This window comes from Babylonia areolata, chromosome 5, assembly GCF_041734735.1.
Source record: "Babylonia areolata isolate BAREFJ2019XMU chromosome 5, ASM4173473v1, whole genome shotgun sequence".
Taxonomy (NCBI): domain Eukaryota; kingdom Metazoa; phylum Mollusca; class Gastropoda; order Neogastropoda; family Buccinidae; genus Babylonia; species Babylonia areolata.
In genome coordinates this window covers 36,195,479-36,212,240 of record NC_134880.1, presented here as the reverse complement: position 1 = coordinate 36,212,240, position 16,762 = coordinate 36,195,479, and the positions used below count along the sequence as shown (strand labels likewise).

General features: G+C 47.1%; 1 protein-coding gene across 1 annotated transcript; it reads right to left on the bottom strand.

The window, feature by feature from the left end:
* Window positions 1-553: 553 nt before the first annotated feature.
* On the bottom strand, window positions 554-15,341 carry LOC143282258 (uncharacterized). The gene is made up of 4 exons (XM_076587858.1): window positions 15,239-15,341; window positions 7,069-7,294; window positions 4,233-4,464; window positions 554-1,103 (listed from the first exon to the last, which is right to left on the bottom strand). The coding sequence occupies exons 1-4, from the start codon at window positions 15,339-15,341 to the stop codon at window positions 954-956; spliced, it is 711 nt and encodes a 236-aa protein (XP_076443973.1). The 3' UTR covers window positions 554-953.
* Between the last annotated feature and the right edge of the window lie 1,421 nt (window positions 15,342-16,762).

The following is a 16,762-nucleotide window of genomic DNA, read 5'->3' as shown; positions in this document are numbered from 1 at the left end:
TCTCTCTCTCTCTCTCTCTCTCTCTCTCTCTCTCTCTCTCTCTCTCTCCCTCTCTCTCTCTCTCTCTCTCTCTCTCGTTCTCTCTCTTTCTCTCGTTATCTCTCTTTCTCTCGTTCTTTCGTTCCAGCCCATCCCCCTCCCCTTCCTCAACACGGAAGTCATGAGGATGTTACTGACTTTGAAGGCTTCTTCTTCTTCTTTAACCTCGCGTTCTATACACTCTGACATATCATGTCTTTATTAAGAATGACAGAGAGATAGAGGGATACAGACAAACACAGACAAACAGACAGAGATAGAGAAACAGATGCACACGCACAGGAAAAGAGAGAAAAGAGAAGAGAAAGAGAGAGAGGGATATATATATATATATATATATATAGAGAGAGAGAGAGAGAGAGAGAGAATGAATGAATGAATGAATGAATGAAGCGAGAGTAACGGAGTACGCACACAATACTTTACTTCAGCCAGCCCTCAACAGACAACCGGTACGGGAAGTTATCTATAAAAAAAAAGAACCAGAAAAAAAAACACCACAGATAACACACAGACACAGACATAGACATAAACACAGACATAGACAAATATACAGACACGTCGACACAGCCACAGACACGGACACAGGCAGACAGGCACAGACATAGACACGGACAGACGACACAAACACAGAAGCAGATATAGGCACAAACATAGACACACAGGCAGACATACGCGAACAGACAGACTGACGGACACAGACATAGAAATAGACACAGGCATGGCCAAAGACACATAATCCTCTCTGTTCCCTGTTTTATTAGTGTGGGTTTTCAGCGGAATCGGAACAGAATGAAGATCAGACCGCATGCTTTTATTGACACCTTGAAACTGAAACTTTTCCGTGTGTGTGTGTGTGTGTGTGTGTGTGTGTGTGTGTGTGTGTGTGTGTGTGTGTGTGTGTGTGTGTGTGTCTATCTGCCCGCCGTCAGGAAGTGGATGGCCTGGTCCTCACTCTGGGGACACAGCCATCCCTGGCAGACCCTGCGGACTGGCGTCAACATCCTGACACAGCCCAGAGTCTGTCCCCCCGCCACCAGTCTGGCCGTCAGGTAGTAGTTGTTCTGGACACGTCGTCATCATCATCATCATCGTCGTCGTCATCATCATCATCATCATCACCATCGTCATCATCGTCATCATCATCACCATCGTCATCATTATCATCATCATCAACATCATCATCGTCATCATCGTCATCAATATCATCATCATCAACATCATCATCGTCATCATCATCACCATCGTAATCATCATCATCATCACCATCATCATCATTATCATCATCATCATCATCATCATCATCATCATCATCATTGTCGTCGTCGTCGTTATCATTATCGTTATCGTCATCTTTGTCACCATAATCATAATAATCGTCGTCATCATCATCGTCGTCGTCGTCATCATCATCGTCATCATCATCATTTTCTTCCTTTTTTTCTTTTTCTTTTTTTAAGTGTTTTTAAGTTCCATTTTTTATGACATAGAAAATTGACACAAATACGTGTAAAAGAAAGGGGGAAATGACCAAACGGATGAAAACACGATAAAAGCAAAATATAATGACACATGTAAAGTATTCCAGGCAATACAAATGTGAGTAAATGTATATAGAGATACATCATGTTTATATGTCATCAAATATGAGATAAGATATCTATGCCACTCAGAATGTTTCATTTGTAAATATCTTAACGTGTGCACAAATACTAGAAATATGGGGAAAAAACAACTCAAAAACAAACAAAAAACCATCGTGTCACAACACACACACACACACACACACACACACACACACACACACACACAGAGTCAAGTGAAAACAAAAATGCTAACGACAGGTGATTATTTCACCCGTAGAGGCAACCGTCAAAATATTTAACACATTTTCTGATCGGGTTTATAAACACTTTTTACCTTAATTGTAGCAGTTCTTGGTAGATTCTTGATTTATTTTCATGTAGGGTGACCATTTTATTTTAAAGTCATTTAATGTCCATGACATTCTTGCGTTATGTTCTTCAATTTTGTATCGCGAAAATAGGCAGTGTTTTTTTTTTCGGTGTGCTCTTTTCCATTTTGCACCTGTAAATATACATTTTACCAATGAGTATTAAAAAGTCAAACACGGACTCTGTGGGCATGTTTTCGGCTATACCACATAATACTATATTTTCTGTTATTCTTATGTTTGTACACACTACTTTTTTTCTTTGAACAGCTTTTCGAATTTTTGCCAAAATAGTTTTGTGTTATTACATCCCCAGAAAATGCGTTCAATATAATCCTTTGCTTCCATACAGAAGTCACAATGATTGTCATTTACTAGCCCCATTTCTTTCAGGATAACTTTCGTTCCAAGAATTCTGTGTACGATACGTAATTGTAACCATTTCAGCTTTATGTCATCTATTTTCTGTATTTTTTCAAACACTTTTTTCCACCAAATATATAATCCTAGTTTTTCCGACCACTTTAGACAGCCGTTGGGAAGCTTATTGTCACATAATAAAATATCGTAGTATGGCCTGGTTCCTTTAGGTACAGAGTATATAATTTTTAACGCTGAGGGAATATCGTGCGTTGTGTTTTCTGATATGTTTAATTCCGTTTCTTGTATACACTTCTTAATGGCTAGTAAACATCCATTGAAACTTAGAATATGTGCATTGATTCCACATTTTCTGTTAAATTCGTTTTGCGCAAGAAAATTCCCATCATTGTTTACAAAGGGTGCAATGCGATATATTCCCTTGTTTATCCAATTTCTATACTTAATAGTGTTGTTTTCTATTCTAATGTTTTCATTATAAAATATTGGTTCAGAAAATAACTCGGTTATCGATGTCGGTTTTACACATTTACTAAAGTGGTTGTATGCCATGAATACATGTCTCCAGAAAGGATTATTATCAATTTTATTCAAAGTGTAACCAGAGCCATATTTTTCTAATTCAGTTTAAAAAAAAGGGGGGGGGGACATAATTCTATAGTGATATTCTTCCATTTATGTTTTTCTTTTGTAAACTTTCTAATCCATGTACGTTCAAGTGCTTCTATATATGTTCTAATATCTGGAATATTCAAACCTTTATTTCAATGTTTTTCGTTGCTGTCTTTCTACTGATTTTTTCTCGTTTACCGTTCCATATAAATTTAAAATACATTATCTGAAGATTGTTCATAAAATCGTCTGGTGGGTTTGGCAGTAGAATCCAGAGATGTATCAACTTAGGATTTGTGGTTTTAATACTGAAGCTCTACTAAGAGGAGTTATACTTCTTTTCATCCAAACATTGAAAAGCGCTTTTATTTCTGTTATTTTTTCTGCGTAATTGACTTTTTCACAATCTTTAATGTTATTTGTGAACCATACCCCTAGTATCTTATTTTTTCTGGATTCCATTTTATGTTTAAATGCTGCATATATCTTATCTTAGAATTCGTTTTGCATCCTAACCATACTGCTTGTGTTTTGCCTGCATTTATGAATAGCCATGAAACTTTTCCAAATTTATCAACCAAATAAATGGATCTTTCAAATGACATTTTATCTCCGTTGTTCATTAACTGTGCATCTTCTGCGAACTGAGAAATCTTATGCTCGTTATTGTTTATCATTATGCCTTTTACATCATTATCTTCTCTAATCATGATTGCTAATATTTCGACACATAAAATGAATAAGTAAGGGGAAAGTGGGTCTCCCTGTCTACATCCTCTTTCTACTGAAAACCAGTTGGATATTTGTCCATTGACTACCCCTGCTGACTTTATATTTTCATAAAATGTTTTTATCCACTTTTGTATGTTTTGCCCAAACCCGTATGCTTTCAAAACTTTGAACAAAAATTGCCAATCTGAAGAGTCGAAAGCTTTTTTTCAAAATCTAAACAAAGTAAGAGACCTGGTTGACGTTTCTTGTCTAGATAGCAGATCAGATGTTACATCAATCTTATGTTATCGCCAATGTACCTGTTTGCTATGAATCCCGTCTGATCCTCACTAATTAATTTTGGAAGAATCTGTTTAACCCTATTTGCTATGCTCCTATCTTATATAAAACATTTAATGATGAGATAGGTCTCCAGTTAGTTATGTGCTGTTTTGATTCATCAGGCTTCGGGATGCCTCACCACACCACACACCACACCACACCACACCACACCACATACAGTTATACAACTCACAGTGTTGATGAACGTGTCCATGGGGGTGTGGAGCATACTGGGAATGTCGAGCGTGACGTCACTGAGAGCTATCGTCACGGCGGAGGCAGCGGAGCTGGAGGATGGGGAGAGGGAGGGGGAGGAGACTGGACACCCGGGGCTCAAGCCTGCGCCCATGAGGGCATTCACGATCTGCCGTCTGATGGATGAGGCGTCCGGGGTCAAGGTCAGTAGGTCACAGAGCTTGTAGGCACTGGTGGGGGTGGGGAGAGAGGGGGATGGGCGTTGGAAAGAGAGAAGAGTTAGAAAACAACACTTCTGTAAGGGTGTACTAATGACCACTACCATCACAGAGAGAGAGAGAGCAGGGGGTGGGGGGGGGGGGGGGGGGGGGATTTTAGGATAGCTTTAGTCATGCGTGCGCGCGCGCTCGACCGCGCACGTGCGCTTGTCTATGTGTGTGTGCGCGTATGAGTTCGTGTCTTCTTTTGTGCGCGCGAGTGTGTTCGCCGGTGTGTGCATTTGAGTGTGCGTGCGTGTGTGTGTGTGTGTGCGTGCTTACAAGCGCGCGAGTGCGTTCACAGGTATGCGTGGCACTGTGACCCGGTGTTGGTGCAGCAGGTGTGTCCACGTTGGTGTGCATGTCACCATGTCTGGAACCCATGTCCTTGTCCTGTTGGTGTCTTCTGTGTGTCGTTTCTAGGGGGAAGGTGTAACACAGCACAGACCAGCACAGCACAGCACAGACCAGCACAACACAGCACAGCACAGAACAGCACAGCACAGCACAGGCCAACACAACACAACACAGACCAGCACAGCACAGCACAGACCAACACAACACAACACAGACCAGCACGCACAGCACAGCACAGGTCAACACAACACAACACAGACCAGCACAACACAACACAGACCAGCACAATACAGCACAACACAACACAGACAAGCACAACACAACACAGACCAGCACAGCACAGCACAGCAGAGACCAGCACAGCACAGCACAGGTCAACACAACACAACACAGACCAGCACAGCACAGCACAGACCAGCACAGACCAGCACAGACCAGACCAGCACAGCACAGCACAGCACAGACCAGCACAGCACAACACAACACAGCACGAACAGCACAGCACAACACAGCACCGCACAGCACAGCACAGCACAGCACAGCACAGCACAGCACAGCAAAACACTACACCACACTACACTATACTACACTACACAACACTACACAACACGACACAACACAACAAAACACACACTTACATGACAGGGGTAGGCCTTGGGGAACTCGCACACAACACGACATTCATCCATCTACACACCCACCAAGACCCCACCCTCCACACACACCCACCAAGACCCCACCCACCACACACACCCACCAAGACCCCACCCACCACACACACCCACCAAGACCCCACCCACCACACACACCCACCAAGACCCCACCCTCCACACACACACACCAACACACCCACCAAGACCCCACCCACCACACACACCCACCAAGACCCTACCCTCCACACACACACACCAAGACCTCACCCACCACACACACCCACCAAGACCCTACCCTCCACACACACACACCAAGACCTCACCCACCACACACACCCACCAAGACCCTACCCTCCACACACACCCACCAAGACCCCACCCACCACACACACCCACCAAGACCCCACCCACCACACACACCCACCAAGACCCTACCCTCCACACACACACACCAAGACCTCACCCACCACACACACCCACCAAGACCCTACCCTCCACACACACCCACCAAGACCCCACCCACCACACACACCCACCAAGACCCCACCCTCCACACACACCTACCAAGACCTCACCCACCACACACACCCACCAAGACCTCACCCACCACACACACTCACCACCCCACCCTCCACACACACTCACCAAGACCCCACCCTCCACACACACCCACCACCCTACCCTCCACACACACCAACCACCCCACCCTCCACTATCACACACACACACGCATTCATCATCATCACACACACATACACACACTCACCATCACACACACAAACACACTCACTATCACACACACACACACACACACACACACACACACACACACTCACACACCACAACCACCACCGCACATACACACACACACACACATGGACGCATGCATGCATACACACACCACACACACACACACACGCACGCACGTACGCACACACACGCACGCACACACACACACACACTCGCCACCACCACGCCACCCCTTACCCCCCGCCCCCGTCCCGCCCCGCACACGCTCTCACCACCCTCCTCACACATACTCAACCCCTCCCCCCCACACACACACCCCGCACACACACCAACCTCCGCACACACACTCACCACCCCCACCCCCACACACACTCACCATCCCACACAAACTCACCACCACCACCCACACACACACACTCGCCACCACCTCCACACTCACTCACCACCACCACCACACACACTCACCACCACCCCCACACACTCACCATCACACACACTTACCACCCCACAGACACACACTTACCACCCCACACACACACTCACCACCACCCCCACACACTCATCACCCCACACGCACACACTCACCACCTCACACACACACACACTCACGACCCCACACACACACACTCACCACCCCACACACACACTCACCACACACACACACACACACACACACACTCAACCCCACCCCCACACACTCACCACCCCACACACACACTCACAAAGACCCCTCTTGACCAGAAACGCAGGGTTAGGTCTTGAGGAACACACACACACACACACACACACACACACACACACACACAGACTCACTCACCAAGACCCCCCTTGTCCAGGAAAGCAGGGGTAGGTCTTGGGGAAGTCCGGGCCGAAGCTGGAGTTGGCCTGGAGGACGAAGTGCAGCAGGACATCAGCGGGCAGGGGCTGCACCACCCTTGCCTCCAGCCTGTGGACCGTCAGCTGTCCGGGGATGGTCAGCGGGGAGGACACGTTTAGAGCCAGCACCTGGACCGGGGGGGTGGCCGGGGTGTGGAACTCCGCTCCTTGTGTTGGGACAGTGTGTCAGACGTGGTGGTGACTGTTGTGGTGGTGGTGGTGATGGTGGTGATGTTGGTGGTGGTGGTGTTGGAGGTGGTGGTGATGGTGGTGGTGGTGTTGGAGGTGGTAGTGGTGATGGTGATGGTGGTGTTGAAGGGGGTGGTGGTGTTGGAGGTGGTGGTGGTGATGGTGGTGTTGGAGGTGGTGGTGGTGGTGTTGGAGGTGGTGGTGGTGATGGTGGTGTTGGAGGTGGTGGTGGTGTTGGAGGTGGTGGTGGTGGTGGTGGTGTTGGAGGTGGTGGTGGTGATGGTGATGGTGGTGGTTGAGGTGGTGAAGATGGTGGTGGTGATGTGGTGGTGGTGATGATGGTGATGGCGGTGGTGGTAATGGTGGAGGTGGTGGTGGTAATGGTGATGGTGGTGGTGATGGTGGTTATGGTGGTGGTGATGGTGATGATGGTGGTGGTGGTGATGGTGGTGGTTGTGGTGGTAATGGTGGAGGTGGTGGTGGTAATGGTGATGGTGGTGGCGATGGTGGTGGTGGTGGTGTTGATTGTGATGATGGTGGTGGTGAATGTGGTGGTGGTGATGATGGTGGTGATGATGGTGGTGGTAGTGGTGATGGAGATGGTGGAGGTGGTGGTGGTGGTGGTGGTGGTGGTGGTGGTGACGATAATACTGCCAGAGCTGATGATGATGATGATGATTACTATGATGATGATGATGATGATGATGATGATAATAGTAATAACGACACTACTACTATTACTACGACGATTACTACTGATGAGGATGGTGATTATGATGATGATAATGACAATGATAATAATGATAATAATGAGTTATAATAATGATGATGATAATGGTGATGAGGAAGAAGAAGAAGAAGAAGAAGAAAACGCTTCTACTACTACACTTTGTCACTATTCAAACGACACCTTGGCTGTCTGTAATGTTGATATCAGCCTTCAAAATTCTGTCAGACACCTGGGTGCTTTTTTTTTTTTTTTTTTTTTTTTAATTAAGCTCTGTCCATGCCCGGCCATGTCAGTAATGTATGTAAAACTTCCAACTGAGGAAAATCCGTATCATTCGACCGTATCTAATTATTGAAGCAACCACTCGGCTTGTTTGACTACTGCAATTCACTATTTGCTGATCTGCCTTCTGATTTTTTTGTCACGCCTTCAAATGATTTTGAACAATGCTGCGACGGGCGCAGTAGCCGAGTGGTTAAAGCATTGGACTTTCAATCTGAGGGTCCCGCGTTCGAATCTCGGGAACGAAGCCTGGTTGGTAAAGGGTGGAGATCTGAACTCCTTTCGTGTGTATACGCAAGCAAAAGATCAAATACTAACGTTAAAGATCCTATAATCCATGTCAGCGTCCGGTGGGTTATGGAAACAAGAACACGCCCAGCATGCACACCCCACAAAACGGAGTATGGCTGCCTACATGGAGGGGTAAAAACGGCCATACACGTAAAAGCCCTCTCGTGAACATATGAGTGAACGTTGGAGTTGCTGCCCATGAACGAAGAAGAAGGAGGAGAACAATGCTGCAAGAATCATTTTCAGAAAGTTACAAAAGGATCACGTTACCCCACTTTTATGCCAACATCACTGCGTACACATCCAGTACAGAATTCAGCACAATACTGCCACAATGGCTTATCACCACTTTGTAAGGAATTCAGCACAATACTGCCATAATGGTTTATCACCACTTTGAAAGGAATTCAGCACAATACTGCCATAATGGCTTATCGCTACTTTGAAAGGAATTCAGCACAATACTGCCATAATGGCTTATCGCTACTTTGAAAGGAATTCTGTACAAAACTGCCATAATGGCTTATCACCACTTTGAAAGGAATTCTGTACAATACTGCCATAATGGCTTATCGCTACTTTGAAAGGAATTCTGTACAAAACTGCCATAATGGCTTATCGCCACTTTGAAAGGAATTCTGTACAAAACTGCAATAATGGCTTATCGCTACTTTGAAAGGAATTCAGAACAAAACTGCCATAGTGGCTTATAGCCACTTTGAAAGGAATTCTGTACAAAACTGCAATAATGGCTTATCGCTACTTTGAAAGGAATTCAGAACAAAACTGCCATAATGGGTTATCACCACTTTGAAAGGAATTCTGTACAAAACTGCCATAATGGCTCATCGCTACTTTGAAAGGAATTCAGTACAAAACTGCCATAATGGCTTACCACCACTTTGAAAGGAATTCAGCACAAAACTGCCATAATGGCTTATCACCACTTTGAATGATCTCTCCCACCTTACTTGTTGTATCAGAGCAAGACCTCATATGTTCATTCTGCCACAATACTATAGAAACGGAACTGCATTTTCTTTTCCACTGCACAGAATTGAATGACTTAAGACAGAAGTATATTCCTAAAAAATACACGCTTTATCCGTCGATGACGAGGTTTCAGCATTTGATGCAAGACGAGCATTACCTCCATGACATTGGAAGATACATTTATTATGAAAACCGACGTCGTTAATTCTTTTTTTCTTTTTTTATGTTCATAGTCTACTATAACAAAGGTTCACTCTGACATTGTCCGCACGATCTGTTGTAACGGGTCATATGGCCGATACAATAAAATTCTTGCATTCTTGCGTTCCCACCTTACTTATCGTCTGTCCTTCATATGTTTACACCCCTTCCCGTTTTCTCAAGTCTTCTGTTGAAAAACAGTCCTCGAAACCTCAAAGACATTTGGTCAAAGGGCTTTTCAGTATCAAACACCTTCTGTCTGGAATTCTTTCTTTGGATCTCCGTCACTTTCCAACGCTGTCCTCTTTCAAAACAAACGTGAAAACCCACCTGTTCAAACAGGGCTTGGGTGTGATGAAGCATTGCTAATAATTGTTTGTTTGTATTCTTCTTTCTCCTACCCACCCCACTTTACCTTCCACTAAAATTATCATGTTGTGTGTGTCTGTGGAGGGGGGGGGGGGGTGTTTGTGTGCGCGAGCGTGTTTGTGTGCGCGAGAGTGTGTGTGCGCGTGTGTGCTTGTGTAGGATATTTTTGGCTCTCTCTCTCTCTCTCTCTCTCTCTCTCTCTCTCTCTCTCTCTCTCTCTCCCGCGCGCGCGCGTGTGTGTGTGTGTGTCTGTGTCTGTGTGTGTGTGTGTGTGTGTGTGTGTGTGTGTGTGTGATTGTCCATATCTGCAATTTGTAGTATTGTCTTGGTGTACAGATAAACAGAAATGTGTCGTTTTTTCATGTGGAGAAGTATGTAATTATGCACAATTATGTATGAATTGTTTCATGTTAGGCGCTTAGAGCCCATTGTAATATAAATGGGGAACTACCTATTACTACTACTACTACTGTTAGGGGGTGCACGGGAGGAGTAGTACCTCTAGAGGGGGGGTTGTCACGCTCTTCCGGGAGTGGTTCGTCCTCTATTGGTCCCCACCGGCACCCAGCTCTCACCTATGGGTCCTAGAAGCTGCTAGCGTGCGGCAGCGCCCAACCCCGGGGCAACGGCTTTGACAGGCTGGCTAAACTAGGTGAGGGTAGCCGACAGGTCTCAAACCGTCGGTGAGTTAGGGCTTGTCTACCAAAGCATGTGAAGACTGGATCCGGCAGAGTCTGCGGAAGAAACCTTCATGGTTCAACGGAGAGGAAGGTGGTTGCAGCAGAGCACTGTGGAGTGCTAAGGGCAGGATGAGGCACATAGGACATCCTGGTCATCCACTGCATCCGTTTCCATCTCCAGTCGTCTTGACCTCGTCTTGCCACTGGATACAGACGGTCTCGGACAAGAGAGTGAGGTCGACGGTGCTCAACTCCTCCTCACTATAAACAAAGTCATCGCGCAAGTCATCAGTCATCCTTCATCCCATACCATCATTTTCCCCAAGCCCTGTGGCGACAGGCGAGCGACGAAGCGACAGGTGTGGGTACACTGGCAGTCGTAGCCGCGGACCTGCACACAGACGGCTCAGGCCATAGGGTCGTTTTTCACCGACTGGAGCAGCGGTGGAGATCGGCAGCCCCCTGAGCGACTGAGCAGCCCTCTTCAGGACAGCACTGCTCACCTCCATGGCATGAGGAAGGGGCTAGAAAAGGTGCCCTAAACATTGCCTGCTCCACACCACCCTAGTCAGCATACCGCGGCTGACGGGGACCCAGTGAAGACAACCCTTGTTGGCAAGCTGGCTGGCCCCCCGAAAGGAGTGAACGATCGCCTGATGACGATGAAACTCCCTTTATGCAACGGGAAGAAGTTTACCACCACTGTCAGCGCCTACGCGCCCACTATGACCAACCGGATGAGATCAAGGACAAGTTCTACGAGGACCTGAATGCTGTCATCACCACTGTTCCCAACGCAGACAAGCTCATCATTCTTGGTGTCTTTAGCGCGAGAGTTGGCTGTGACAGCACCTCCTGGGAAGGCGTGATTGGGAAGCACGGGGTTGGTAACTGTAACAGCAATGGTCAACTACTTCTCCAGACATGTGCCGAGCACAACCTTCTTATCACAAACACCATCTTCTGCCTCCCTACCCGTAACAGGACGTCATGGATGCATCCTCGCTCTGGGCATTGGCATCTCATCGACTTTGTCATTGTCAGGAAGAGGGACAGGCAGGACGTACGAGTCACGAGGGCCATGTGCGGCGCTGAGTGCTGGGCAGACCACCGCCTTATCGTCTCCAAACTCAACCTCCGCATCCAGCCCAAGAGACGGCCTCAGGGCATGAAAGCACCCAAACGCCTGAATGTCAACAAGCTGGAGCTAGGCAACATCAAGCAGAGCTTTGCTGACACCCTGGAGGAACGCCTTGAGTCCACCGTGCTGGACAACCAGAATGTGGAGGCAGCATGGGGCGCACTGCATGAGACGGTGTACAACACTGCCATGGAGTGCCTTGGGCCTTCTGCCAGGAAGCACAAAGACTGGTTTGATGAGAACTGCACTGAGATCAAGCAGCTGCTGGAAGACAAACGCCAAGCCTACAGAGCCCACATTGAAGATCCCAAGTCACAGTCAAAGAAAGACATACTGAAGATCGCACGCAGCACCATCCAGCAGAAGCTGCGGCAGATGCAGGATTCCTGGTTGAGCAACAAAGCTGATGGGATCCAGGGCTTTGCAGACAGGAACGACATGAAGAACTTCTATAACGGCCTGAAAGAAGTCTACGGTCCAAACACCTCCGGATCTGCTCCACTCCTCAGTGCTGATGGTTTCACCCTGATCACTGACAAGGACGGGATCCTTGAGAGATGGGCTGAACACTTTGACAGCGTACTGAACCGCCCTTCCACCATCAATGATGAAGCCATCGACTGACTCCCCCAGGTGCCAGTCAGTGAGTCGTTGGATGCCATTCCAACTTTGGAGGAGACCCAGAAAGCTATCCGTCTGCTATCCAATGGCAAAGCCCCTGGCACAGACTCCATTCCAGCTGAGGTCTACAAAGAAGGTGGTATGGCGCTGACTGAGAAGCTTCATCAGCTGTTCCAGCTCATCTGGCAGCATGAGGCAGTTCCACAGGACTTCAAAGACGCTTCCATCATACACCTGTACAAGCGCAAAGGAAATCGTCAGGCCTGTGACAACCATCGTGGAATATCCCTGCTGTCCGTCGCAGGCAAGACTCTGGCCAGAGTGCTACTCAACCGTCTCATAGCGCACCTTGAGCAAGGTCTCCTACCAGAGAGCCAGTGTGCGGGACTATCGACATGGTGTTTGCTGCTAGGCAGCTCCAGGAGAAGTGTCAGGGACATAACGCTAACCTTTACTCCACCTATGTCGATCTGACCAAGGCCTTCGATACTGTTAGCAGAGATGGCCTTTGGAGAATCATGGCGAAGTACGGATGTCCCAGAAAGTTCATCACCATCATACGGCAACTACATGATGGGATGCTGGCCCGAGTCCAAGACAACGGAGAGACTTCAGAACCATTCCTTGTCTCCAACGGAGTCAAGCAAGGGTGTGTTCTTGCCCCCACCCTGTTCAGTCTCATGTTTTCAGCCATGCTGACAGATGCCTTCAGAGACGCTGACGTAGGCATTGGCATCAGGTACCGCACAGATGGCTCACTCTTCAACCTCAGGAGGCTTCAAGCAAAAACCAAGGTGAGGACAGACACCGTCAACGACTTCCTGTTTGCTGATGACTGCGCTCTCAACGCTGCCTCCGAAGCTGATATGCAACACAGCGTCGACAAGTTCTCTGCTGCCTGTGACAACGTTGGCCTCACAATCAGCACAAAGAAGACTGAGGTGATGCACCAGCCAGCTCCAGGAAAGACTTACGTTGAACCAAACATCTTCATCAACGGGCAACGACTGAACGCGGTGGACAAGTTCACATACCTGGGCAGTACACTCTCTCGCACAGTTGTCATCGACGACGAGGTGAATGCCAGACTCGCCAAAGCCAGCACTGCCTTCGGCAGACTCCATAAGAACGTTTGGAACAGAAGAGGCATCACCCTGGAGACGAAGCTCAAAGTATACAAGGCCATAGTTCTCGCCACACTGCTCTATGGATGTGAATCATGGACGGTCTACAAACGCCACGCCAAAAAGCTGAACCACTTCCACACCACCAGCCTCAGAAAACTTCTCGGCATAAAGTAGCAAGAGAAGATCGCTGACACAGAGGTGCTCACTCGTGCAAACTTGCCCAGCATCTACACCATCTTGATGCAGGCCCAGCTGCGCTGGCCATGTAGTTCGCATGCCAGACCACCGGCTCCCCAAGAAAGTGCTGTACGGCGAACCCCAACATGGCAAGCGCTCCCATGGAGGCCAAAAGAAACGCTTCAAAGACACTCTGAAAGCTTCTCTGAAGGCCTTCAGCATCAGCCACTACACATGGGAGCTGAATGCAATGGACAGACCAAAGTGGCGTTCAGCTGTCCACAAAGGCGCCAAATTCTGTGAGGCCAACAGAATCGCTGCAGCAGAGCAACGCAGACAGGCCAGGAAAAGCAGGGCCAGCAAGTCCCCGACAGCCGCCACCATCCCCTGTCCACACTGCGTCAGAACCTTCCGGGCGCGAATTGGCCTGACCAGTTATCTGCGCACCAACAAAGCCCAACCCACCCACCCCCAGGATGACTAGATGGTCCTCGTCGATCCCGACGGACGAACCACACACTACTACTACTACTACTACTACTACTACTACTGATCATGTTTGTGGTCATCATGTATTATTACAAGCACAATGCCCTACATTTATCAATATATTTTGAAATATCACAGTTTAACATTTTGAGAAAACAAAATAAATTAATACAACAGACTTCAGCGTGTATACCTGATGCACTGATCAACAGTGTCTCCGCACTTGTCAAGGAGAGACAGACAAATTACTGGCCTCAGTTCATCAGAAACACGAACGGGCCTCCCCCACTCAGTGCCAATGTAAAACAACAAACTGATTCAAAATTAACCACACTCTCGTTGTCTGTCTCTGTCTGTCTACCTAAGTTAATACAAACAGATTCAAAATGTTTTCTGTTCAGTCTTTGGGACACAATTCTACCATCAGTGAAATTGAACGGATTTCTAGAAAAGCAAGGGCGAAAAAAGAGAAAAGAAAAAGTGACTAAAAGAGACTAAATTGAACCATCAAAAGCCCTCGAACTCACCTGTGATCTTTTTAAGAACTGTTCATATAAGATATCTGCTGTACCTTGGTCTATGTTCTAAGAATGAATACTTCCATCTAAACGCATTCTTGCCATGCATGAATAGGTAAATGAATTGTTCATGCATACAGACACAGCAAAAATATCTCGACTGCAATCCCTTCAACAGAACAAAGAAAAGCATGACGTGGAAAAAGCGAAAAAGACAAAGACAGCCTGGAATGTTCACAAAAAAACCCACAAACCCCCCCTTCCCCCCCCCCCCCCCCCCACACACACACCACTCAAACTTACCACAATGGTCCCAGCTGAAGCCAGGCAACAAGATGGACTCCCCACCCCCGCCTCTCATCACCCCCATCATCACCATCACCACCACCCTATCCACCACCCCCATTATCCTCGTCATCACCACTGTTAATGAGCACACCACAGAGCGCACCTTGTCAGACCCTGCTGTCTTGTTGACCTTTCTTTCCTCTGGAACCAGATTCAGTTTTGTGCTTCAATCGGGTCAGACGCTGTGGTCTGCCGTGACGTGAAGTCTTATCTGGAACCCTCTGAGACCACGGCAGATGTTGGAAGGAATGGAAGGGTGGGTTGGTGGTGTGTGTGTGGGGGGGGGGGGGGGCGGAGGGGGGCCGTGGGGGGGGGTGACAATGGTGGAAGCTTTGCGTCATGAAGATAACTTTGATGTATGTACCACTGTTTGTGGACTTAGGGGGTTTGGGGTGAGGTACGGGGTGGGGTGAGGTGGTGGTGGTCGGGGAGGTGGGGGTGGGGTGGTTGGGGGTTGTGGTGGTGGGGTGGTGGTGGTGGGAGAGTCTGGAGGGGAGTGGGAGTGGTGGTGGGGGTGGGGGTCGGGATGGTGGTGGTTGTGGTGGACAAGGAACTGTGTTGAGTTGGGGCGTGGATGGGGGTTATCAAATCAAGGTTGTCATTTGTGCTGTTTGCGTGTGTGTGTGTGTGTGTGTGTGTGTGTGTGTGTGTGTTGGTGAATGTGTGTGTGTGCTTGTGCGTGCTTGTACGTGTTTGATTTTTAGTGTCTTTATAGCCTAGTGTAGTAGTGTCTTCATAGCCTTGTGTAGTAATGTTTTTATAGTTTAGTGTAGTAGTGTCTTTATAGCATAGTGTAGTAGTGTCTTTACAGCTTTATGTAGTAGTGTCTTTACAGCTTAATGTAGTAGTGTCTTAACAGCTTAGTGTAGTGGTGTCTTAACAGCTTTATGTAGTAGCGTGGTTATAGCTTTGTGTATTAGTGTCTTTACAGTTTAGTGTAGTGGTGGCTTTATAGTTTAAGATAGTGGTGTCTTAACAGTTTTGTGTAGTGGTGTTTTTACAGCTTATTGTAGTAGTGTCTTTATAGCTTAGCGTAGTAGTGTCTTTGTGGCTTAGTGTAGTAGTGTCTTTGTGGCTTAGTGTAGTAGTGTCTTTGTGGCTTAGTGTAGTAGTGTCGTAACAGCTTGGCGTAGTAGTATCTTTATAGCCTAGTGTAGTAGTGTCTTCATAGCCTTGTGTAGTAATGTTTTTATAGTTTAGTGTAGTAGTGTCTTTATAGCATAGTGTAGTAGTGTCTTTACAGCTTTATGTAGATGTGTCTTTACAGCTTAATGTAGTAGTGTCTTAACAGCTTAGTGTAGTGGTGTCTTAACAGCTTTATGTAGTAGCGTGGTTATAGCTTTGTGTATTAGTGTCTTTACAGTTTAGTGTAGTGGTGGCTTTATAGTTTAAGATAGTGGTGTCTTAACAGTTTTGTGTAGTGGTGTTTTTACAGCTTATTGTAGTAGTGTCTTTGTGGCTTAGTGTAGTAGTGTCTTT